Genomic DNA, 27466 nt, shown 5'->3' on the forward strand with positions numbered 1-27466 from the left:
TTTGCTACATAGTTGTTTTTTTAAACTTTTATTCAATTGATGATATTGACTCTTGAAGAATATAATTTATACATTTTGTCATGAGCTTAGTAAGACTGTCGTACCACATCAGAACCGAAAATGCAAGCTTGTTTTACTCCATTGTTTGTAAACAAATGCAATTGTTTGCATTGTATAGCCTCAAAACATGGTGAAAACTATAATTTTGATATCATGGATGATCCGTCGTTGCATCCACACCCGTCTATGAATTGGAGAGTAGTTACATTTCTCCATCTCCATCCCTCAGCTGTTGACAAAAACAGGGGTGGGTTGGCAGCTTTGTCATTGTTACACCTGCAGATTGCACCCTTAAAAATCATATTGGACTATGTTTGACTTAAATACATAGTATAGTTGAAATAGGCATTATTTTCAAGTCTTATATAAAAAAATATATATAGATGACAAATATAATAGGTTGGGGGAGGGAGGGGCAGCTCCCAAGTAACAATTATCTTTATGGGTATAGACCTTGTGTGTCCTGTACAAATCAGGCATAGCAGTGAGTGTGTTACTCAGTAACATTTAGCATTTACAGTCATTTTGCATGTTGCCTAGCACTACATACAGTATAATATGGCACAAAGCGTTCAATATGCAACTTCAAGCTTTGGGCACTTAAAAACATCTGAGGTAGCAGAGGAAATCGGTACATTGTAAATCATCCATCTTCTTCTGATAGGTCACAGTTTCATTTCCTGTTCCTCTGGATTGGTTGATCCAGTTCCAGGCAGTCACACACTGCAGGGCTGGACAGGAGTGTTCCCTGCTGAACCGCAGCAGGCTCTATTGGCATCACAAAGCTGAGCATGCTCACTGCTGGGTCGTATTCATTAGTGCACACCATATAGGACTGGGCGATATGGCCTAAAACGCTTATATACATCTTGATTTAAAAAAAATATTTTCTTTAAATAAGCTTTGTTGCACAATTAAAAGGTCAAGACACCGCATTTCAAACGGTCAGGAATAATCTAATGAATTCAAGACTTTTGAAGTTATACCTAGGCTAAATATAAGCCTTCCACAACCATAAGACCCATTAATAATTACATTGTTTTATCAAATATTATTTAACCTGTTTGTTTGCAATAATCACTGATCTGGCTTTCAAGTCTATGAAAATGCCCTTTTTTTCTTTTCTTTACCTGAACCATGCACTAAAAATGACCAACTTCTCTTAACAGGCATTATAGAAAATTAAAACAGGTCTCATAAACAATCTCTCAAGCACAAGCCCACGCGCTAGTGAGTAGCCAGCTAATCTCTACATTTAAAGTCTAGCCAATGTGGATCTATTTACTTGCTAGCAAGGTAGCTAGAACAGTTGAACTGTTCTGAACACAACCTCCTGTCCGTCTCCAACTGTTTGAACAGCATACTAGCCTGTCCACTTTGTTCAGATGTTGGAATCAAGTGGCCTACCTTATATAAAATGCAGCTTCTTATGCTCATTGCACATTTATAAAGACAGACTAGGCTCCTAGCGGAACTTGGTACCAAGTGTGACAGAAAGTGTGCGTTAAATGTTCCACAATCATGTTCACTGATCCTCCAGTTCTAGGAGGGTCTGGGAGTCGAGACATAAAAAAGGTATCGTTAGAAAAGGTAACTTCTCCTCTGTTACAGTAAAATAATGTCTCATTGTGTTTGGGTGTCCATGTGACCAATTCTGTAGGACCAACCCTCAAATGCAAATAGAACATCTTTAATGTTCGACGTGAATGGCATGGGGAAAGGCTTGTGTGTGTGTGTGTGTGTGTGTGTGTGTGTGTGTGTGTGTGTGTGTGTGTGTGTGTGTGTGTGTGTGTGTGTGTGTGTGTGCAAGTGGGAAGGTGCAAACAGCACAGAAGGAGTGAAGGAGATGAGACCAAAAAGACTTCACGAGAACAAGCGGACATGAACGCTCATAAAACAAAACAAATCTTGATTCTTGCAATACAGGCATTTGTAACACCGTGCTAAAACCTACATTTACTAACCACAACAAAACCTTTTGTAATGAGAATGTCTTATTGGATAGGTTTAGGTAGTCCCTCCCCATTTGATTTTGTTTGGTTTCTAATTAATACGACCCAGCTGAGTGTTTGTTTCAGCGTGGTCTTGAGGATGCTTTGCTCCAGACCAATAACAGTACATTCTGGTGCGCCAGCCAGTGGGCTAGCTAATCTTTGATGTCCTTGAGTACAGTCACCTGAGAGACGGTTTTCTTGACTCTCAGCGCGGTGAGGCGAGCTGCAGCGTTGGCATACCAGCACTCGCGCATCAGCTTGCCTATCACACGCAGTGCCTGGTGAATCAAGAAGGATCATGTTCAATCAACAGGTCAAAATTTTACATTTTTGGCTATTTAGCAGACACTCTTGTCCAGAGCAGAGCAACTTGGAATTACAGTAAGTGCATTCAAATAAGTTAGGTTAGACAGCCCCATAGTCATTGCAAGTAAAACCTTCCTCAAAAACAGCAGTTCAATTTACAGAGGTACAATTCTAAATGCTAACCAAGCTAATATACAATAAGTATATTGTATTCCCAATCTGACTTCAGTCGGCCCTATGGCTCTGTAGTGGAAGCTAAATTATTATTATTTTTTTTTTTAAATCTAGGGTTGTAAAATTTGTCCAAAAATTCCTAGGCTTCCCGTTCTGAGGATTCACGGAGTTCCTGTTTATTCCCTACCGATTCCAGGAATCTTCCAACCGGGGTTTCTGGAAAAGCTGGGAAAGTTGCAACCCTATCCCAGTCAAAAAAAAAAAATCTCTCACCTCACAGCTCTGCCACTGGTTGGGAATGTTGGGTCTCAGTTTCTGGTCACAGACCATCTTTCTCATGTCCTCCACAGAAGGATCTGAAGGCACCATATCATAGTAAGGCACCTGAAAATCTTCTTGAAGTCCTGTGGGTGGGGGGGAAACAAGCACATTTCTTCATTTCCCTGGCACAAATGTACCATCCTTCATCAGTTCCATGGCAATATGAGAAATTGTGTTTACTTAATATCAGTGGTAAAATTATAATTGAATGATATTCATTAAATGATGAATCACTGAATAAAGTATATGCATCGCCTACCCAATAAACCAGTAACTACATCAATCACTACTCCAGTGTCATTTCTCTGAGTGCATTAGCTGCACAGACTAGACTTCCCGACTTCCATTTCATTTGCTTAATGTTGCTTTTGTACTAAGAGTTAAATAACTTGAAGGTGTCGCAAATGGCACCCTATAGTGCATACAGGGAATAGAGTATTAGCTTCAGCTTTAAATACTGCCATTTCTAGTAGCCTTCCATTGTATTTGCTTCCGGTCGCTTTTGTACTAAGAGTTTTAAAAAGACGTACCCCTGATGGAACACCGCCTTGCCAGTTCCCAGAATACAAGGCCCAGGGAGTAGATGTCTGCCCGCTTGAATGACTCAAAGCTGCCAATATTGATCGTGTCATCCAGCAGTTCTGGGGCCATGTACCTGCCGAGGGAGGATGAACTCGTTAACTACTAACCAACAGGGTATTAGGGGGAGTGAGTCAACACTGACGCATCTGAAGACACTCAACGTCCTGGCAGAGATACACAGACAGGCAGGGTTGGAAATCATCACCATCCACCCGCCAAATGAGAGTATAGTTTGTCATCGGCGGGTAAGAATGTACTATAGCTATATTTCACACGCCATGTTGGCAGGTGGTCACACAGAGCATTTGGGAACTGTTTTTTTTCTTCTATCCAAAGCCCACACGTAGTGGTTTGTCGAACTGACAAGAAAGGCTACTAAAAGTGTGACTGTCGTTGTTTCTTGGACAGTGTTCACATGCTAGGTTGTTTATCAAAGTTAGTTTGAGTTTGCTGCAACTGTCTGCTGCTAGGAAGACATCGCAGTCAGAGATAATTTTTTTCTTCTCCATCACAGACAAGCAAGTGCCTTAGTTGCCACAGCTGGTCCCTTAAAGGGCCAGCTGAACATTTTTGTCTCACCTAATGACTGTGCTTGATTGAGGATGGTTCACTCCCAAAAATGTTTATTCATTAACCTTTAGTCGTTGCTCTCTCCTGGATTTATTATTGTGCTTCTACATTTCTACTTATGAGAACATCATGTACTTCTTGTACTGAACTATAATATTAAATAAGCTGCATCACTCAGCATTTTGTGGCAGGGCAGGCACTTTGTTGATTCTTGATGTTCAGCTGTAGAACTGTTTGGATTAATGGATCGAAATGATTCATTTTAACATACATTGCTTAAAAAGAAGCAGGTCACAAAAATGAAAGGAAATTAAGAAATATAAACCATTACTTCTTACTAGTAATACATTTTTGGGGGGGTGATTTGTGGTGTAATACATTTTGGACAGTAAAAGAATCTTCCACCAGTGGCTGTTGGACCAAAAAGTTAATTTCCCACCCTGCAGACAGGCAGCAGGCACACAGAGATACACAGACAAAGACATTTTATTATTATTATATAGACAGAAGACAGGGCTCCATGTGAGCAGCGGTCCAATCACTATATTAACAGTTAACAAACGGCACATGGTGTCCTAAAAATAGGAGCTCTGAATGATGGAGGTAGCGCGTGGAAGAGGATACCTGTCGGCTAGCCATCAATTTCATAAACAAACGAGGGCAAGGGAGATGTTAAGTCTTGGATGCATCCCAAATGGCACCCTATTCCCTAGTGCACCATTTCTGACTCGAGCTGTGGCATTTTGGACACACTCAAAGTCAACGTGAGACCTTCCTGATCGTCGGCCAATATTGCTCCCTCCATCTCTCTAAAAAGGATATGAAAAGATAATACTAATAATTGAAAAAGTTGATCAAAGTGACCAATAGACAAGCCCATGGTATTTTCTCTCAGTTAAAAGCTGCCTAGTTACCTCTTTGTTCCTACTCTGTGATTGGACGGTATATCAATGATGTTGGTACTGGAGTCGTGTTTCACAGCCAATCCGAGGTCTGCTATGACAGCAGTCCCATTCTTCTTCACCAGAATGTTTTTAGACTTGATGTCTCTGTGGGCAATGGCAGGTTTCCCTGTAAAACACATCACAACTCATAGTTTTATTACATGTCATTTCAATAACTTGCTAAAGTGATACATGGGTGTATTGTCACTGTTGTATGGCCCTTGCAAAATACATGTCTAGTGCTATGAATGGATGCACACATTACAACATAGTTATTCAGAGTTGGGTAGGTTACTTTCTAAATGTAAACTGTTACAGTTACCTGTCCAAAATTGTAATCAGTAATGTAAGTTTTGGACTGCCCAAACTCAGTAATGTAATCTGATTACATTCAATTACTTTTAGATTACTTTCCCCTGAAGAGGCATTAGAAGAAGACAAACATTATGTTACCAATTGAACAACATCTATTGCAGGATAAAGCAATGTTAAAGTTAACAAAGCTGGCCATATATGGATGTTAAATTTTACTTTATGGGTTGGTTATGTAGGCTTCCTCTAACCCATCGCTTTCTACTACATAATAATAATAATACAATTAAGTTCTATCTTTACATTAAAAACCAAAGTCTATCAGAATTCCAGTCATTCCAGTAAATGTTATACCCCTTGATCTTCAAGAATAGGACTTGGAAATATGGAAGTATAGATTAGCCAAATTGTTTTACCTGAGCATAACCCTAAAACTAAGGACTTAATAGCCAGCCCTACTCTGTTGTCCATGATTTTGTTGTCATGGAGGACTGATTGGGCTCATCGATTCAGGTTGAAAAATAATGCTGCCCTCATGGAATGGCATGCTTTGAGCACTACTGAAAAGTGCTACTTACATGTGAAAAATGAATGCCATATGCTGCATTTGCTATAGGCCTATTGCTTACCTATTTGGTGGTGACAATTTGATATCTTGATAATGTACAGCTTTTTAAAAGGGCAAATCCACAGATGAAACAATAACAAAATGGTCACCCCTGTTTTGGTAAAAAACTGAGGGATGGGCCTGGAGAAATGTAACCACTCTCAGATTAATAGACAGAGCTATGGATGCAAGGACTGACCATACATAATGTGCTGATGCTTTGATGGTGACACTGTCTGATTTTTTTTAGAATTCAAGGCACACTTAAACAGCATGGCTACCACAGCATTCTGCAGCGATACGCCATCCCATCTGGTTTGCACTTAGTGGGAGTATCATTTGTTTATCAACAGGACAATGACCCAATACACCTCCAGGCTGTGTAAGGGCCAGATGACCTGGCCTCCACAAACACCAGACCTCAACCCAATTGGGATGTTTGGGCTGAGTTGGACCACTGGTTGTCCACTGGTTTCAAAAACAATGATTGATAGGCAGCTTAAACTTCTTGAACTCAACCATTATTGGCTTCAAATACACTTTAAGATTTCTGAACAAACATCCACAACAACCACAATCCATAAGTCGCAAATAGCTAAATGACAGAGCAGCAGTGTGATTCACGTTAATGCGCCATGTAGATATCAATAATACGGGTTATCTGTGTCGCCGTAGACTACACCACTGCTGTCATCCTTAGCTACAAGCGTTTATTCAAGTTGGATAATCTTCTGATGCCGACAGCAGTCGCACCATTGGAAGACATAGTTTGGGCTGTAGCCTACAAAAGCCTGATTACAATATTTACAGTTACCAGTTTTTTGTAATCCCTTACATGTAACGGACTACATGTACATGTAATCCGTTACTCCCCAACCCTGGTTATATTTCATGTCTATTCAATAACTTGCTAACATTGACTGATGTTTGCTGTCACTGTTATATAGCCCTTGCAAAATAGATGCTAACAATAGATTAACAGTAGTACTGTGCAAACATGTTAAAGAAAAATAATTCAGAAGAAACAATTTGTATAGAAATAAGGCTCTTTGTGAATGCAACAAGCTCACATCCGCAAGTAACTAGCAACACAAATAAGTGTGCTTTGGAAAGTAGCTTTTCTATGGTTGTTCTGTTATAAAAGGAGGCCCTCGCCAAGTCCCTGTAATTATAGTTCTGGCCTTTGGTGAATCATTATTTCCACTACAAGAATACATGCCAATCCTGTGGGATGTTCAATAGAATATCTAAAGTGGAAATGGGATCAGTCCAAAACTAGACTGACAGATACACAGGTGTTCTATAGTTATTGAAGCCTATACCACACTACAAATAAGCCTTGTTGTGCGTGGTATATCTGTGGACCTGTAGGATACAGAGACTAAATATGCTACATTATATCAATCACTCTGAATCTAAAAATGATAGTCATCTTAAATTCCCATTACGGGAAGGTAAAGGTGCCAACACCTCACCCTGAGTGCCAATGATCTCCATGTGGAGGTGTGCCAGGCCGCTGGCGATGGACAAGGCCAGAACGATCATGCCATCCACAGACACTGTGTACCTGTTCAGGTAGTCGAACAGGGAGCCGTGCTCATGGTACTCGGTCACCAGCCACAGCTGGGTCCAAGAGCCGTTATCTGCAGAAGACAGCAAAAGGGCATGGTCATACACCTGGGGTTAGTGTACAGTCATACTTGAGAACGCTTCTGGTCACACCTTAAAACAATATACATGACATAAAATGTAGTTAGGGCCAGGAGCTTTTCCTGCTGAAGTCACGACATAGTCAAAATAGCATATCAAGGGCAGTTATATCAAGGATGCGTCCCAAATGGCACCCTATTCCCTATATAGTATATAGGGCGCTGGTGAAAAGTAGTGCACTATATAGGGAATAGGGTGCCATTTGGACCAAATATGTCAATAAGTTCCTTTGTTATCAGCTGCAATGAATCCCAGGATATTCTCGTGTCGGAGCATGATGGTCTGATAGATCTCTGCTTCTCTGAACCAGGACCTCTCGTCACGGGATGAAAAGATCTTCACCGCAACGTCCTCCCCTCGCCACTTCCCTCGCCACACCTCCCCGAAGCGGCCCTTCCCAATGGTCTCCTGCAGCACGATGGTCCGAGCTATTGTCCTTTGTACTAGCAGTGGTAGCCCTGTAAAACAAAACAAAAATCAGTTTAAAATGCTAAGTGCTAAGTTTAAAATGCTAAGTTGGTTATGAGGTCCATCTATCAGAGCACCATTACCTGCTCTCCCCTGTGCATGCTTAAATAGAATCCCCATTAGAGACCCATGGACTTGATGGGGGATGCCCATTGTAGCGATCATGTTTCTATGACTGTACATTGAACCATACATGTATAGACTCTCTCTTACCAGAGCCTGAGCCGGAGGTGCTCATATCGTAGATGAGGTCTTTAAGACACTTATCGGGGGACATAAGACTTTGGTCATCCAGGGGCTCCTCCGCATCATTCTTGTGGGCCCGGTTGTAGGCACAGGGCTGGCTCTGCACCACACACACACCCAGCAGGATGCTCACACAGAGCAGGGTAGAGGGTACCAGGATGACTGCTGCCAGCTCCAGTCTGCCCCAGCCGGGCTCCTCCGAAGGCCTCTCTACATAGCCTACACAGACACAGCAACATACTGTAAGTACACTATGTAAGAAACAAAGAGGGTCTTACAATAACAAGACTTGATCAGTAGATGAATGTGCAATGGCCCCACACATTTGGGGATATAAGGTTTAAAAAGGTGGATGGGGATTTTTACATTAGGGATAAAAAAAATTAAAAAGACTTCCTGAACCCAAATCATACATAGGCTAATACTTCATTATTTCCATGTCCTCTAGTGGTGATTTCCAACCACTTTACACCCATTACTACCAATAATGTAGTCGTTATACATGCTGTTGCAGCTTCTGATCAAAATGTGAAATCTCTACCAAAACAAATTAAAATTGTATTTGTCAAATGCGCCGAATCTAACAGGTGTAGACTTTACCCTGAAAAGCTTACTTACGAGCTCGTTTTCAAATGTAAGAAAATTAGCATATAGAAAATAGTAACACAATAGGTAAGGAAGCTATACACAAGGAGTACCAGTACCGAGTCAATCTGCAGGGATACAAGGTAGTTGAGGTAATACGTAGGTAAGGGATCAAATGTATTAGGCAATCAGGATAGATAATAAACAGAGTAGCAGCAGTGTGTGTGTGTGACGTCAATGCGCATGTGTGTGTGAGCGTGCGTGTCTGTTGGAGTGTCAGTATGTCTGAGTCTGTGGGTAGAGTCCAGTGAGTTTGCATCGAGTGGGTTAATGCAAATGACCTGAATGCCAAAATAGAGGTTCTCAAAGTTGACCCATTTTGCATACCACACCCTACATCCATGTCTTCATCACTGAAAAAACAGTTGAGTTTGATATAATTTGAAAGCTTACAAACTTGGTTATCAAACAGTTGTATCATTTGACTAAATGATTTTTTTAATGAAAAAAATGTGTCAACATGTATGTTGTAGCCAAGAACCTATTTTACATCATCTGAGGTGTCCGTGTTGTGCCCGTCATCGGTAGAATGAGCCTATCCCAAGTTCAGACCACTGCAATTTAGCCGGTACACTATTGAAATATAAATTAAATGTAAATGTTCACTTCTAAATATAGCTGTGAGCAGCAATGACCGGGACTCACAGGATGACAGAAAGGACAAAGCAAGCCCTCTAGCATGTAGGCGCTACCTTCCTTTATGGACAATCAGAGGAAGCATTACCATGTTTATCTCTCAATACCACAAGGGTGACACTAGTGAAGTTTAGTCTAGTATTGATTTTCTATACCAATTCTGTGGTCAATTTGGCTAATGGTTTAAGTTAAGGAAATCTTTTCACTGTTATTTTCAAAATGTCTTCATCTGCATAATTTTAATAATTCATTTTCATGAGACAAAGTCTATCCTATGGTGCCACTGTTGCCAATGACGTCTATAGTCCCACCAACTGGTCTGGTGCAGCTAAGGTTGCAGTGAATTTATATTCACACAGCTTCTAAGGACATATACATAAGACAAACATACCAAACATGGCCTCATGTCCATCGGTTCAGTTCTCATATCCCTGGTGTGATATGGTGCCATCTAGTGGTGTAGCGTGGACCACTTTTAATGCAGCAACTAATCATTCTCAAATTCATTAGGCTAATTACACTGAACCAAAATATGAATGGAACATGTAAAGTGTCCCATGTTTCATGAGCTGAAATTAAAAAACCCTGAAATGTTCCATACGCACAAAAAGATTATTTCTCTCACATTTTGTGCACACATTTGTTTTACATCCCTGTTACTGAGCATTTCTCCTTTGTGAAGATAATCCAGTCACCTGACAGGTGTGGCATATCAAGCTGATTAAACGGTATGTCATTATACAGGTGCACCTTGTGCTGGGGACAATAAGAGGACACTCTCAAATGTGCAGTTTTGTTACACAACACAATGCCACACATTCTCTAGCATTGAGGGAGTGTGCAATTGGCATGCTGACTGCAGGAATGTCCACCAGAGCTGTTTCCAGAGAATTGAATGTTAATTTCACTACCATCAACTGGCACCCCTGCTCAGTTATGTGAAATCCATAGATCAGGACCTAATCTGATCAACCAATCTGATTTATGGTTCATGAGAAAGATTTTTTAAGTATACATTGTTTCATTAGCATATGTGCATCTATAGTTACAGTGCGGCCATATTTGAATGCAACAAAAACAAATCTCAAAACCATTAAACACTGATGTAGTGGGTCTAAATACAAAATATGTGGAGAATCTGACGTATGGTTCAGGGGGAGATGATTGCAGGCGATTTTCAGCCTTCGCGTTATATATGCAAAGAATGTGTTAATAGTTTCCCTGTTTTAAAAAAAAACATAAATACCAAATTCAGCGTGGTTCATCTTAGGGATGTCCATGATAGCAATGATAAGTTTCAAGTTGATACGCCACTGTGGAGTGGATTTAAATGGACACATAAAAATCAGATTTTTGATTTGTAGATAAGTCAGCCATCTTTTTACCCAAACTAAGTTAATACGTATCATGGGTCTACATTCCGAATTTGGTGCCATTTGGTCCTATGGTTTATGAAAATAGGTTTCATAAAGGTTTTCCCAAATGTCCAAGATGGAGGAAAATCTATCCTGATAGACATTATGGGTCCTTGATGCAAATTTCTTCAGCATGAGGAAAGACACCTACATACATAGTTTCAAGTCTCTAGGTTACACGGGCAGATATGAGGGTTTAAGAGAGACTGCTTATACAAGTGCCACCTATTGGCCAATCGGTGCCACTTTTTTTTACCAAGTAACTCATGGCATCTAGTTTCTGTGTGCCAAATTAGAATCTAAGAATAACAATAGGTTCATAACTTCGCTGTGAACCCCTAATTACTACCAGAAAGATGGCCACCGGCCCACCCTCTGTTTAATTTAAACTTGAATGGGAATGTCAATTCTATTATCTATATTTCTATGATTTCAAAAGGTTTCCTATGGAAGATTGACAGTTTAATTTAAAACGATATATATTCTCACTCAAAATCAACATTGGCTGATGTGTTGACCTCCAACCATCTTTGTGGTACAATTTGAAATGTGAAATTAAAATGTTATTCACATTTTAGTACATTAAATCAAACAAAACATGACGCCCACCCTGTATTCAAGAGCATGCGGTGGCTCAACCGATGGTGAGCACAACAACTAAAATAGGGTCTACAACATACAGTCAGTGGCCAGTTTACTAGGTAACTGCTCCGCCCACAACCGTAAGGCTCTCCAGAGGGTAGTGAGGTCTGCACAACGCATCACCGGGGGCAAACTACCCGCCCTCCAGGACACCTACAGCACCCGATGTCACAGGAAGGCCAAAAGGATCATCAAGGACAACAACCACCCGAGCCACTGCCTGTTCACCCTGCTATCATCCAGAAGGCGAGGTCAGTACAGGTGCATCAAAGCTGTGACCGAGAGACTGAAAAACAGCTTCTATTCTCAAGGCCATCAGACTGTTAAACAGCCACCACTAACATTGAGTGGCTGCTGCCATCATACTGACTCAACTCCAGCCACTTTAATAATGGAAAAATGTATGTAAAAAATGTATCACTAGCCACTTTATATAATGCCACTTAATATAATGTTTACATATCATACATTACTCATCTCATATGTATATACTGTACTCGATACCATCTACTGCATCTTGCCTATGCCGTTCTGTACCATCAGTCATTCATATATCCTTATGTACATATTCTTCATCCCCTTACACTTGTGTGTATAAGGTAGTTGTTGTGAAATTGTTCAGTTAGATTACTTATTGGTTATTACTGCATTGTCGGAACTAGAAGCACAAGCATTTCGCTACACTCGCATTAACATCTGCTTACCATGTGTATGTGACAAATAAAATTTTATATGATTTATTCCTGCGACCATTCACTTTTCAGCCCTGTTTACATGTACAGTAGGGGAGTGCAGAGTATTCAGACAAAATTAGTAACGGATATGGAGAATCTTCCGAATACGATTTTTACACAAGTATGTTTTGTAATTATCCATGATCGTGATTCTCAGCTGCCAGCACGCATGTTTCTTTCACTCAGTGTGAAGTGCTGTGTGCTATAAACAACTATTGGCTAGTTCTTCTGTCTGTAAAGAAAGGGGCGGGGTATCGGTTGAGCCTGCTGCAATGATTGGATTATAACAAGCCGCTCTGGCTGTACCTTTCCTTGTGGCGCTGCACTGCATCGCAGCGCTAGCTGTGCCACCAGAGACTCTGGGTTCGCGCCCAGGCTCTGTCGCAGCTGGCCGTGACCGGGAGGTCCGTGGGGCGACGCCAAGACAAGATAGTAATTACTAACAATTGGATACCACGAAATTGGGGAGAAAAGGGGGTAAAATTGAAAAAATTTAATAAAAAATAAATCTTGGTGATATGTCCAGTCAGGTCCATAATTATTAGCACCCTTGATAAAGACAAAAAAAAGATAGGGTAATATTGGCACCCTTGTTTTCAGTAACCTAGCACACGCCCCTTGTGAGGATAACTTTGTCGCCGTTTCGAATCCAAGTGCTAATGTTTTTTATCAATCTCCAGGCAGTGCTCTGACATGACATGAAAATAGAGCTCTTTGGCCACGCACACCAGTGGTGGCATCAAAAAAATAGAAGCATATGCAGAAAAGCACCTCATACCTAAGGTCAAATATGGTGGGGTATCTTTGACGTTATGGGGCTATTTTGCTTCCACTGGTCCGGTGGCCTTTGTTAAGGTCAACAGCATCATGAACTATACCAAGTATCAGGACAATTTAGATAAAAATCTAGTTGCCTCTGTCAGGAGGCTGACACTAGGCCACAAATAGATATTCCAGCAAGACAATAGCCCCAAGCACACATCAAAATCCACAAATACATTTTTAATTGACCACAAAAATCAACATTTTGCAATGGCCATTTCAGTCTCAAGTCCGCTTGAACCCCATTGAAAACCTGTGGTTTGAATTGAAGATAGCAGTCCATAAGCACAGGCGATGGATAACATGGAGGAATGGTCTAAGATCCCTCCCAATGTGTTCTCCAATATCAGAAACATAAGGGGATGGTGATAGAGTATTGAAAACAGGGATGCCAATCATTTTGACCCCTATCTTTTTTTAGATTTTCTGTATTAGGCTACTTGTTCAACCACATCTATTTCTCTGAGAAATTGTATTAGTATAACATTTCCATATTTTCAGGAGCATACAATATAGCTCAGTATTTATATTATTTATTTTATACAGTCTTTGTTGCTCATCTTTATCAAGGGTGCCAATAATTATGGACCTGACTGGATCTTGACTCTGAAATAATCCATGTACTGCCAGACATAATCCTAATGCAGTGCAAGTATAACCTTGTCATTATGTTTAAATAATGAGCAGTTGACATTTTACGGTCCTTCATCTTTTTTCAGTGGGTGGATGGGGACAATTTGGTTAGGAACAACCATTTCAGGGACAACATCTCCTTCTCAAAACCTCACACTTCGATAACATTAAAATGCTAGAATTCCCATGGCACTACTAGTGTAATAAAGTAATACAAAATGATGTCATAATAAAGTAATGGAAAATAATGCACTAAAGCAGTATTCTTTCTATGTTGAACAGTTATTTTTCAAAGTTGAAAATAGCCTTAATATCAACAATACCGAAACTGCACTCAGCGTAGAGCTGTTGTTACACAACTTGCACGTCATTTTAGCTGCTTGCAACAGAGTTGCTTTTCTATTGCTTTGTGAAACAACCCCTGTAATATTCATCTGTGTCAACATACTGAATTGTAATTGGTTGCATTCTACCGTCATATCATACTGCACTGATTGGTTAAGACTACCCAAGTCATGAGGTATTTTCTGTTGATCATGACCGAAGACATATGAACGCGCCAGTTATAGCTAGCTAATAAAGAGCTATGTTGTTTTATAAAGACCCTGTCATGCTGCATGTTATACAAAGCGTGCAAAACAAGACACCCCCCTGACACTAATAAGCTGCTCATCTGAAACTTTAACTTTCATCTGGATCTATCCAACCTTGATTGGCTGTTGCTTGCAACTAGTTGCGCAAATCAAACCTTTGTCACATGATCCATTCGAAGGTTCAGAATTTCGACCAAGTTGTCATGTCAAAGCGGTCAGTGCTGTGCAGCACAACCTACGATCTGCGTTGACAGAACAGAGACTAGCACCACAGATAGAACAATGAGACAGATATTTCACCGGATGTATAGATGTGAAGCATCCGCTTGGCGTTTCCACTCACTACCAAATGTGGTAGTGAGAGGAAACCTCACTAGCCGGCAATGGGAGAAGATAGATTTTACTGTATTGAGATGGATTTTGGCTGACATTCTGCTAATTGAACTGTGAACTGTGTTAGCTATCTTAGTTCGTTGCTAGTGTGGTTAGCTTGTTGCTAGCTAGCTAGCTGTCTTGGTGATTGCAATGTCATTTTGGCTAGCTAGCAATATTTTACAGGCTGCATGTCTTATATATCCTTGCTGTTACAATAACTAAATGGTTGGATAAACAAATCATTTGTGAACCACCAACGTAATGCAGCAGATGACATGGGGTGAGTTTGGAATTCTCAAACAAGCAGCTTCAATTTGATTGGCTCTTGCATGCAAATTTAATCGCGGTTGAGTTGCGGTCAGTAGCCTAGTGGTTAGAGCGTTGGGCCAGTACCCGAAAGGTTGCTGGATCAAATCCCCGAGCTGGCAAATTAAAAAGCTGTCGTTCTGCCCCTGAACAAGGCAGTTGGCCTACCGGGGAACAGTGAGTTGTCACTGTAAATAGGAATTTGTTCTTAACCGACATGCCTAGTTAAAGAAAAGGTTACATTTTTTTTAAATGAGTTGCTTCATGTAACAGCAAAGTTGCTTGAGATGTCACTTGCAACCATAGGAGGTTGGTGGCACCTTAACTGGAGAGGAAGGGCTTGTGGTAATAAATGCAACTAAAATTGTATGAAGTTGCTTTGTGTTACCCCAGGCGAAAGCTCAAGTGGTGTCATGTTTGTTTGACCTGGTGGCCTTAGCTATCCCCAATACAGCAATAGTCTTTGAGTGTCCTCATCTAGTAAGATGTCTTGCAACATCCACAGAGTGAGAACTGTACACAGAGTCAGATATGTGAACACAAGTCGACAACCCAAGTCAAGTATTTCATAAGATGTCTTTCCCTTTTACCTAAAAGCCTATTCTATCACATGTCCCAGTAGAGCAAAGAAAATCACTCAAGGAAAAGTGCAAAACAACAGGAAATCAGCCTCTAACCTCCATTGCCCTACTGGTTAAAAGATACTGGAATGTTTTTCAACATGCATATCAGTTGGATGCACTTGGGACATATCTACTTCCCCATGTGCTTTGAGTAGGATAGGAGTAGGATACTTTTTGTCTAATATTGGGAGGCAATTTTGTTAGGGAAGCAATCTCATGTCATTCATAGTTTTTGACAAATTCAAACCTTATCCAAATCACAATACCTCTATCTCAATGTTTATGAGACGGTATGAAAATAGGTACATTTATAGAAATCAACATCAGCTTTTTGAAATAGAGTACCTCGTTTCATTTTTCCCCAAAACACAGACGGCTCCAATGGTTTACCTCAACATGGAGGCAGTCATTCTGACAAGACAGATGCAGTATTTTACATGCACAGACACATGTTACTATACATTTTCTGTATGTTTTTACATTTCTAAAAGGAATCTTTGAAGAGTAGCCCTTGGTGGGCTAAAAGAGATCCTAATCGAATAAAACATCTAACATTCCAACTGTAATGGGCTAACGTCATCTCATCTGCCCTTTGCACTTTCAGTCATGTGGTCTACTCTTTACAAAAATAACCATAAACATAGCAGCAGTGGTGTAAAGTACTTAAGTAAAAAAATACTTGAAAGTACTACTTTAGTAGTATCTGTACTTTACTATTTATATTTTTTTGACAACATTTACTTCACTACATTCCTAAAGAAAATTATGTACTTTCTACTCCATAGATTTTCCCTGACACCCATAAGTACTCGTTACATTATGAATGCTTAGCAGGACAGGAAAATTGTCTAATTCACACACACTTATCAAGAGAACATCCCTGGTCATCCCTACTGCCTCTGATCTGGCGGACTCACTAAACACAAATGCGTAGTTTGTAAATTGTCTGAGTGTTGCAGCGTGCCCCTGGCTGTCCGTAACTTTAAAAAAATACGAAAATGGAGCCATATGGTTTGCTTAATAAACTCAGCAAAAAAAGAAACATCCTTTTTCAGGACTCAAAGATAATTAGTAAAAATCCAAATAACTTCACAGATCTTCATTGTAAAGGGTTTAAACACTGTTTCCCATGCTTGTTCAATGAACCATAAACAATTAATGAACATGCACCCGTGGAACGGTCGTTAAGACACTAACAGCTTACAGATGGTAGGCAATTAAGGTCACAATTATGAAAACTTAGGACACTAAAGAGGCCTTTCTACTGACTCTGAAAAACATAAAAAGAAAGATGCCCAGGGTCCCTGCTCATCTGCGTGAATGTGCCTTAGGCATGCTGCAAGGAAGCACAAGGACTGCAGATGTTGCCAGGGCAATAAATTGCCATGTCCGTACTGTGAGATGCCTAAGACAGCGCTACAGGGAGACAGTACGGACAGCTGATCGTCCTCACAGTGGCAGACCATGTGTAACAACACCTGCACAGGATCAGTACATTCGAACATCACACCTGAAGGGACAGGTACAGGATGGCAAAAACAACTTCCCGATTTACACCAGGAAAGCACAATCCCTCCATCAGTGCTCAGACTGTCTGCAATAGGCTGAGAGAGGCTAGACTGAGGGCTTGTAGGCCTGTTGTAAGGCAGGTCCTCACCAGACAGCACCGGCAACAACCCACCGTTGCTGGGCAAAAACCCACCGGTGCTGGACCAGACAGGACTGGCAAAAAGTGCTCTTCACTGACGAGTCGTGGTTTTGTCTCACCAGGGGTGATGGTCATATTCGCGTTTATCGTTGAAGGAATGAGCGTTACACCGAGGCCTGTACTCTGGAGCGGGATCGATTCGGAGGCGGAGGGTCCGTCGTGGTCTTGGGTGGTGTGTCACAGCATGACAATGCCACCAGCCATACTGCTCGTTCTGTGCATGATTTCCTGCAAGACAGGAACGTCAGTGTTCTGGCCATGGCCAGCGAAGAGCCCGGATCTCATTCCAATTGAGCACATCTGGGACCTTTTGGATCGGAGCGTGAGGGCTAGGGCCATTCCCCCAGAAATGTCCTGGAACTTGCAGGTGCCTTGGTGGAAGAGTGGGGTACCATCTCACAGCAAGAACTGGCAAATCTGGTGCAGTCCATGAGGAGGAGATGCACTGCAGTACTTAATGTAGCTGGTGGCCACACCAGATATTGACTATTACTTTTGATTTTGACCCCCCCTTTGTTCAGGGACACATTATTCCATTTCCGTTAGTCACATCTCAGTTGTTGAATCTTGTTATGTTCATACAAATATTTACACATACATGTAAATAAATGCAGGTGACAGTGAGAGGATGTTTCTTTTTTTGCTGAGTTTAAGGAATTTGAAATTATTTATACTTTTATTTTACTACTTAAGTATATTTTAGCAATTACATTTACTTTTGATACTTAAGTATATTTAAAACCAAATACTTTAGGACCTTTACTCAAGTAGTATTTTACTGGGTGACTCACCTTTACTTGAGTCATTTTCTATTAAGGTATCTTTACTTTTACTCAAGTATGACAATTGGGTACTTTTTCCAACACTGCATAGCAGTAACACTTCATTTGGATAGTAACATTTTAACTAACCATTTACTAACCCTAGCCATAAACTTACCCCAACTTTAACCCTTATTCTATACCTCACCCTAATCGTAAACTTAGCAAGCAGTTGCTTATCAACATGTTCAACTTCATTAAAAAAAACAAGTTTTCCCATCTCAATTTACTATAGTAAGTGCTAAATAAAAGGTAACAGGGTGGACCATGTCATCTTAAAATCAGCCATAAACCCCCTTGTGACATGGGGAATGGAAGCTTGTTGTGTACAACAGGGAGTGACAATTGAATGCAAGCTTAAATATTTCTAACCTATGGGTAACAGGATTGACGTTACGCTCGACCCGCTCAGTTTTGAAAATGGCCAAAAAGAGTAGAACCAGTTCATCTGATTTTACCCTATGATTTGACAATTGGATGTTCAATGTCTCTTTTGAAAAAAAAATATTTAAAAGGAATACATTAAAATGAGAGTTTAGTTCACATAACAGAGTTGACCTTAAAATGAGGGACAGACCTAAATAAATGACGGGTCGCCACTGAGCTCGGGTAATTTGGAAGCAGTTGGACCACTCTGCTTCAGTACATATAATCAATCTGGTAACCAGGGGAACTGTTATTAAGGGCTGAGAACAGGCACTGATGAATAGAGGGTAGAGTGTAGTCATTACATCTCTTAAACAGAGCGGCCTCAGTAAGTGTACCGTTTCTTTTCCAAAACATCAGCAGGCAATTCAACATCCTAATCCAATCCATTCATAACCAAAGGTGATCAACAATTGATGAATGTTACTTTCGCTATGTGTTTGATTATTTTTCACATTAAAACACCAGGGTCTAAAATGATAGTGATGATTGGTATGCAATGTACTTAAATGTATATTGGATTCTTGTAATGCAGTTATTACTAACCCTGGACCTGAAGAACTAAAGGATTTTCAAGCCCAGCACTAAAAAACCTGTTTCAACGACTCTAAGCTCCTCATGACACTCACTGTATATAATACTTGTATAGAGCAAGTCAGATGTGTCAAATCAGAGGATATGAAGAGTACAAGATCTTCTATTCTAGGATATTGGGCTATTTAGGGATTCCAAAAAAGAAAGAAAGAAATATTCTGAAATCTGTCTTGCCTACTACTTAAAATGCATACTGTGTACTAATTGTACGACATACTATTTATAACATTCTGTTTAGTATAAATTGAATGCATTAAGCAATAAATAACAGCATACTAGGCTCCTCCTTCTGAGAACGTGTCATCTAATACGCAATTACGTCAATTCCCGCCATTCATTCATTTTGGTACAGAGCGTCAGCTATTGTCAGACATACATGGGCCTCAAAATATGATTCTCTTCCTCAAGTGTGCAGCGAATTCTACTAGGTGAAAATCCAAACGGAGTGTGACATCCTGGCATTTAAAGCACAATACATTTTCCAAAATTTCACATACTATAAAAACATTATTAAAATTGGACTGAACATCACATTTCCATCCCATGTGTGATCAAAGAAGACCTCATTCACAATGTAATCAAATTAAAGAAATTAAAGAAACGATGTTTAGCAGGCACTAGTTTGCATCAAGCCTGTCTTGAGTATTTGGCCATAGGTGCTCATCAAAAGCGCAGTAAATATCCTCATTGTTCATGCACCTGGGGGAAAACCTTTTGTCACGACGGATCTAAGCCTGGCATACAATGCCTTCAGAAAGTATACACCCCTTGACTTTGAAAGTTTCTTCAAGTGCAGTCAAAAAAAACCCATCAAGAACTATGATGAAACTGGCTCTCATGAGGACCACCACAGGAATAGAAGACCCAGAGTTACCTCTGCTGCAGAGGACAAGTTCATTAGAGTTACAGGCCTCAGAAATTGTAGACCAAATAAATGCTTCAGAGTCCAAAGTAACAGACACATCTCAACATCAACTGTTCAGAGGAGACTGTATGAATCAGGCCTTCATGGTCGAATTGCTGCAAAGAAACCACTACAAAAGGACCCCAACAATAAGAAGAGACTTGCTTGGGCCAAGAAACCCGAGAAATGGACATTACACAGATGGAAATCTGTCCTTTGGTCTGGAGTCCAAATTTGAGATTTTTGGTTCCAACCGCCGTGTCTTCGTGAGGCGCGGTGTGGGTGAACGGATGATCTCGCATGTGTATTTCCAACTGTAAAGCACGGAGGAGGTTTTATTGTGTGGGGTTGCTTTGCTGGTGACACGGTCTGTGATTTATTTAGAATTCATGGCACACTTAACCAGCATGGCTACCACAGCTTTCTGCAGCGATATCCCACCTGGTTTGCGTTTAGTGGGACTATCATTTGTTTTTCAACAGAACAATGACCCAAAACACACCTCCGGGCTGTGTAAGGGCTATTTGACCAAGAAGGAGAGTGATGGAGTGCGACATCGGATGACCTGGCCTCCACAATCACCCAAACTCAACCCAATTGAGATGGTTTGGGATGAGTTGGAGTGCAGAGTGAAGGAAAAGTGCTCAGCATATGTGGGAACTCCTTCAAGACTGTTGGAAAAGCATTCATCATGAAGCTGGTTGAGATAATTCCAAGTGTGTAAAGATGTCATCAAGGCAAAGGGTGGCTACTTTGAAGAATATAAAATAGATTTAGATTTGTTTTAACACTTTTTGGGGGTTACTACATCATTCCACATGTGCTATTTCAGAGTTTTGATGTCATCACGATTATTATACAATGTAGAAAATAGTAAAAAATAAAGAACAACCCTTGAATGAGTATATGTTCTAAAACCTTTGACCGGTAGTGAGTGAGTGAGTGAGTGGAGTGTTGTTTCTCTTTGCTTATTTGAGCTGTTCTTGCCATAATATGGACTTGGTCTTTTACCAAACAGGGCTGTCTTCTGTATACGACCCCTACCTTGTCACAACACAACTGATTGGCTCAAACACATTAAGAAGGGAAAAAAAAACGCAAATTAACTTTTAACAAGGTACACCTGTTAATTGAAATGCATTCCAGGTGACTACCTCATGAAGCTGGTTGAGAGAATGCCAAGAGTGTGCAACGCTATCATCAGGCAAAGGGTGTCTACTTTGAAGAATTTCAAATATAAAATATATATTTTTTGGTTACTACATGATTCCATATGTGTTATTGTTGTCACTATTATTCTACAATGTATAAAATAGTACAAATAAAGAAAAACCCTTGAATGAGTAGGTGTGTCCAAACTTCTGACTGGTATTGTATATGGAAAATAAAACTAAAATATTTTAGTTAGACAATTATACAACCCTCTGAGTCAATACAGGTTATAATCACCTTTGGCAGTGACTACAGCTGTGACTCTTTCTGGGTAAGTCTCTAAGAGATTTCCAAACCTAGATTGTGCAACATTTGTCCAATTCTTCAAGCTCTATAAAATGTGTGGTTGTTTATCATTGCTAGGCAACAATTTTCAGGTCTTGCCATAGATTTTCAAACCGATTTAAGTTCAAAACTCTAACTAAGCCACTCAGGAACATTCACTGTCTTCTTGGTAAGCAACTCCAGTGTAGATTTGGGCTTGTGTTTTAGGTTATTGTCCTGCTGAAATGCAAGTTCATCTCCCAGTGTCTGGTTGAAAGCAGACTGAACCAGGCTTTCCTCTCTGAGCTTGCCTATGCTTAGCTCCATTCCATTTATGTTTTATCCTGAAAAACCACAGTCCTTAATGAATACAAGCATACCCATAACATGATGCTGCCACCAGTACACTTAAAAATATGGAGAGTGGTACTCAGTAATGTGTTGTATTGGATTTGCCCCAAACATAACACATTGTATTCAGGACAAAATGTTAATTGCTTCGCCACATTTTTTTGCAGTACTTTAGTGCCTTGTTGCAAACAGGATGCATGTTATGGAATATTTTTTATTAAAAGCTTCCTTTTTTACACTGTCAATTAGGTTAGTATTGTGGAGTAACTACAATGTGGTTGATCCATCCTCAGTTCTCCTATCACAGCCATTAACCTATAACTGTTTTAAAGTCACCATTGGCCTCTCCGGCAAATGATTTAGGAAGGACACTTGTATCTTTATAGTGACCATCCAAAGTGTAAATAATAACTTCACCATGCTCAAAATTTTTTTAAAAAAAGAAGGGGGATATTCAATGTCAGCTTTTTATTTTTACCAATCAACCAATAGGTGCCCTTCTTTGAGAGACATTGGAAAACCTCCCTGGTCTTTGTGGTTGAATATGTGTTTGAAATTCCCTGCTCGACTGAGGGACCTTACAGATAATTGTATGTGTGGGGTACAGAGATGAGGTAACAAAGGGGTTGAATACTAATTGCCTCAAGACACTTCAGCTTTTCATTTCTTTTTTATGTTTAAAAAAATCTAACAACATAATTCCACTTTGACATTACGGGGTATTGTGTGTAGGCTTAGTGACAGAATAAATCTCAATGTAAACCATTTTAAATTCAGGCTGTAACATTAAAAAAAGGTGGTAAATGCCAAGATGTGTGAATACTTTCTGTAGGCACTGTTGGTCTGGATTGGGAGGGAGGTACGCTCATTGGGATGGCAATCATACATCTTCCACCTGTATTGTAATTGTGTATTGTATTTTATTGTACTTATATATTGTAGTGGCCCTGTATGTGGCTCAGTTCATAAGAGCATGGCACTAGCAATACCAGTTTTCCCACTGGGGTCACATACCAAAATGTGTAGACTCTAAATGGCATATATTACGGTGGTACTGTATTGGCCAATGCAATTTTAGTAAAGCAGTGGTGAAAAGTGGGTGTATAAGTTTGTGTGTTGTACTTAGTCAATTGAAAATTGCCTTTCTGATTATCGGTTTTGAATTTGACTAAAAGTTTTGAAAATTTACCACATACTTGCAAAAATTACACCAAAAGTGATAATAAATAAAAGAAATTATCAAAGCTTCGTAACTACCTGGATGCAGATGCAGGGTCTCGTTGTTGCAGAAGTCTGTGAAGCAGCAGTTCCTCTTGGAGACGTTCCGGGAGCTGTAGCAGAAGACCTGTCCCCTCATCTCAGCCGGGGACAGACAGGACTTGACGGCCTCCTCCTTCCCGTTGATCAGCATCACAGAGTTCCAGCAGGCCCCGTCCGCGCCCGTCTCACAGGTGTTGTTGTTACATAGCTGGCACACACACTTCAGAGCTGGAACAACAGGGTGACATCATCAGACACCTGGCTTAAGACATGTCTTCGTACAACTCTTACGTTTGTGATTTTCTAGAGCCTTTCTTGCCAGGCTTCGCATACCACTTAGACTTCTGAAGAACATTAACAGCTGTATAACTCATGTTTTAGGACAAAGCCATATCAGCTACAGCATGGAAAACGGTATTTTTTTAAATCAATTCAGTGGCGGGGGAAACAAGTATAATGCCTGTTCATTTAGAACCCAGATATTAACACCCAGATAATCCTGTGCTTTTCTTGGAGATTCTACACACTCCTGTCCTGATTTGATAAAGCGATGAGGACAGCATGGCTTTCCTACTTATAAGGAGGTAGGTCTATACTATCGGTCTGTGTCCATCTTTTATAAGGGCAGAGAGGTTTGCCTGGTTGGACCTGTAGGGAATCTCTCAGATCAGTCCCTGCTGCATGTCTGAGCGAAGCTTGATTTCTCTGAATATCAGAACGCCCTCAGATGTTCGCCAACACTACTGATGGGAAGATTAACAGGCTAATCCATTCCAAATGTATGTTATGTTCAAAACAGTGAAATGTGGTAATGACTTCACTTGTCCATGTATGCCTTTACAAGATTCCTGAGTGACTTCATCATGAAGTTGGAATTTCACTTTTTAATAAGAGTATGAATTCATTTTTTGTATATACACACACACAGTCACAAAAGACTTTGGACCAGTTTCCCAGATTGCGCATATTCCTGACAAAGCGAGAAAACTTTTTGCTGCAGAAGTAGGCATCAAATAGGTCTGGCTACCTGACACTGACTAAATGATGACCAAAACACACCTTAATTGCAGGGTCAGTCCCTGATAAGATGTACTTTATTGTCTCTTAACTTAGTGAACGGAAACGTGTCTTTATGCTCACAACTCAGACACACACACACACACACACATACCCGAGGGTCTGGAAGCAATGGGTCAGCTGCAGTGCAAAGCCACTAGAGCAATGGCAGGCAATGGTATCTAGGATGATGCCAGCAACCCACCGGTTGCCAGCGCACTCCAGATTTTGCCCGTCTAAGGTGGGATCGAAACTAGGCTACCTGCCTCCAGATTTTGCCCATCTAAGCTGGGATCGAAACTAGGCTACCTGCCGCGCCATCTACCATTGAGTGTTTACATTATACACTGCCCTTCCCATTAGCTATCGCGAAAGAAGAGGGTTGTATGGCAAGCATGGACAGGCACACGAAGATACAAGAGAGTTTCTAGCATAAGAGGCACACTATTGTGAACAGTTGGATGTCTGGTCATTTATACCTACTCATAAAGGCAGCAAATTACACAGTGCCTATGTACAATAAAGATCTAACTAATGGGGAAACCAGCTCTGACATGCAGGCAACCTGTGGCTCTGGATACTATGTCTTGATTGCCATCTGTGGTTCACAATCATGACAAATCACACTGCAAAAAACCGCACTGCAATTGTTACTACAAGCAACTCATATACTGTAAATGGTTTAATGGTCACCTCAATTATCTTATAGTGATGATTGGGTCTCACTTGTTGTTCTTGCTTATCCCCATGGGCTTGTAGAATTTTGGATAATTATTAATTGTCATGCAAATGACCAGAATTACCGTAATAATTGTTCATTTTTGTTGAAAAATTTAACCTTGTAATGCATCTTAAAATGTGTTAGACATACACTCCCCTCCTTATGCATTTGGACAGTGAAGCTAAAATGTTTCCATTTGGCTCTATACCCCAGCATTTTGGATCAAATGTTTCATATGAGGCGACATTACAGAACATCATTTTATTTAAGCGTATTTTCATTCATATCTGTTATACTGTTTAGAAATGAAAGCACATATCTAGTCCCCCTATTTGAAGAAGTCATAAGTATATTTGGACAAAATTCACTTAGGTGTATTAAAGTAGTCAAAAAGGTTAGTATTTACTTCAAGTTTAATTTATTTGCAAAAAAGAAAAACAGGTTATAAACAACAATATAGACACAAAAAAAAGTATATATATATATGCTTTTTTTTTTAAACCGTGTGCAGGTGTGGTTGGAAGCAATATACCACAGGAGGTCAGTGGTACCTTAACTGGGGGAGGACAGGCTCTTGGTAATGGCTGGAGCAGAATCAGTGGAATGGTATCAAATACATCAAACACATGGTTTCCATGTGTTTGATGCAATTCCGTTTGCTCCGTCCCAGTCATTATTGAGCCGTCCTCCCCTCAGCAGCCTCCACTGCAATATACAATACATAAGTACAAAAAACGTTTGTTAAAACACATAAAACCTACTAATTATAAATGTAAAAAAGTATCAGTAGTCACAAGGAAAAAAAACTATTAAATGTGTGAGTGTGCGAGAGTTAGGCTATATGGAGGATGCCATGATTAAGAAAAATTATTTATAATTCATTAATAATGATGAGTGAGAAAGTCACATAGGCTACAACCAAACATGCCAACCTTTGTCCCTCTAACCCTCTCATCAGTCATGAAGGTTGCTTCCACATAAATGTAAACGTGTTCAGAAACATCTTCACGTGTGCTAGCAATGCAGAGGTCCTGGGTTCGAGCCTCGTGTGAGCCGAATCTAAAAGAAGGAGCGGTCCTCACTAAGCAAGCACCGTGCTGTCCTTTACTCAAGTAGAGCCTTCTTCGAAATCGCAGCTATCAGCAGAATAAGTGCCAATGCCAGGATTTTAGATCATAGTACACTATAATATGACATAGCTTCTGTAGTCTCTTAAACAGTCTGCACCATCAAGGCACCGACCATACAACATTATGGTAAGATATGGTCCAACCAAAACCCTTGAAAATGCCTGGTATTAGAAAATGAGGGAAGATGAATGAGTAATATATAACTATTTTCTGTAAACAGGCCTAAGTAAGAAAAACAACTCCTACTTTATCAGGGGCTTCACTGTTGAATGTAAAGAGCCTCTAATCATGAGATAACATTACATCTACCCATCATAGTACTGTAAATAAAAAGTTTTAAAAGCACCGTAATAATAATAAATAAACATGTAAAAGGTATTAACATTTGTGTTCGGTTCATTTTACAAAGGTGGAATAAATTGAGCCTCAGGAAAATACAATTCATTTTAACACTATAGAGTAAATTAGGTTTATGACATAGTAGCCCGACACAAGTCATATTGCACATGAACCTGTGAACGTCTATCAAGTTGATTCAAAAATAAACCACGTTTAAGACTGATCTTTTAACATTAGCTATTTTTCAGATGATTATAGTGTAGATATGGCATACTGTTCAGGGGTACAAAACGTGTTCACAAAAAGATATGTAGCAAACTGTATCGTACATGAACGGCAGTCATCATATGACGGAGTCTCCTCAAACTATCAGGCTGTAAATTTGAAGTCCAACTATCAAACGTTCCAGCAATAAGCAGTACTCGACTTGGACTGAAATAGGTCCCGGTAATCATTTTGGGTGCCGGTACGGTTTATATTTAGGTGCAGGGGCCGCACAATGCTTTTGAGCTAATATTCTATAAAAGGAACAGGAGCTCAAGCAGTATAACGTTTGATATGCCAGTACTCCGGTGAGCTCCTTCACGTCAAGCACTGAGCATCAGACACAGCAAAAGAGCCTACAATTACCGCCTAAACAACCCATGATACATGCAGTGGTCGCACAGTTTCAATAAGAAACCCAGCGAACGTTTGTCATATAGCCTACCTGTGCTCAGCTGTGCGACAGATAGAAATATCAACGCCGCTTCAACCGTGGGGAGCCTGGTACGAGTCATGGCCGGAGGAGCACCATCTGCTTGGTTCGCGGACGCCTGTCTATACCGTTTTCCTAGAGAAAATCATTACTTTCGTGGTAAATCCGTCATGTGCACACTTCGCATTGCTCCACTCTAAATAACAAGTGAGAGAACTGAATACGCAGCAGGGTGATTTGCTCCGCCTCTGTCGACTGGAATTTA

General features: G+C 40.3%; 1 protein-coding gene across 1 annotated transcript; it reads right to left on the minus strand.

Moving 5' to 3' along the window:
- Positions 1 to 12: 12 nt before the first annotated feature.
- On the minus strand, positions 13 to 27466 carry LOC112225175 (activin receptor type-1C). Its single transcript, XM_024388859.2, has 9 exons — positions 27214 to 27466; positions 23256 to 23486; positions 8262 to 8513; positions 7808 to 8038; positions 7346 to 7513; positions 4922 to 5078; positions 3386 to 3510; positions 2808 to 2938; positions 13 to 2332 (listed from the first exon to the last, which is right to left on the minus strand). The coding sequence occupies exons 1-9, from the start codon at positions 27281 to 27283 to the stop codon at positions 2207 to 2209; spliced, it is 1491 nt and encodes a 496-aa protein (XP_024244627.1). The 5' UTR covers positions 27284 to 27466; the 3' UTR covers positions 13 to 2206.

Source organism: Oncorhynchus tshawytscha, linkage group LG26 (genome assembly GCF_018296145.1).
Source record: "Oncorhynchus tshawytscha isolate Ot180627B linkage group LG26, Otsh_v2.0, whole genome shotgun sequence".
In the NCBI taxonomy this organism is placed as follows: Eukaryota; Metazoa; Chordata; class Actinopteri; order Salmoniformes; family Salmonidae; genus Oncorhynchus; species Oncorhynchus tshawytscha.

Coding starts and splice junctions, on each gene's coding strand:
- LOC112225175 (XM_024388859.2), bottom strand. CDS start 27,283: ATGACTCGTACCAGGCTCCCCACGGTTGAAGCGGCGTTGATATTTCTA. Junction 5,079..7,345: donor GGAGATCATTGGCACTCAGG/GTGAGGTGTTGG, acceptor TGTGTTTTACAG/GGAAACCTGCCATTGCCCAC. Junction 3,511..4,921: donor CACAGAGTAGGAACAAAGAG/GTAACTAGGCAG, acceptor CTCCCTCGGCAG/GTACATGGCCCCAGAACTGC.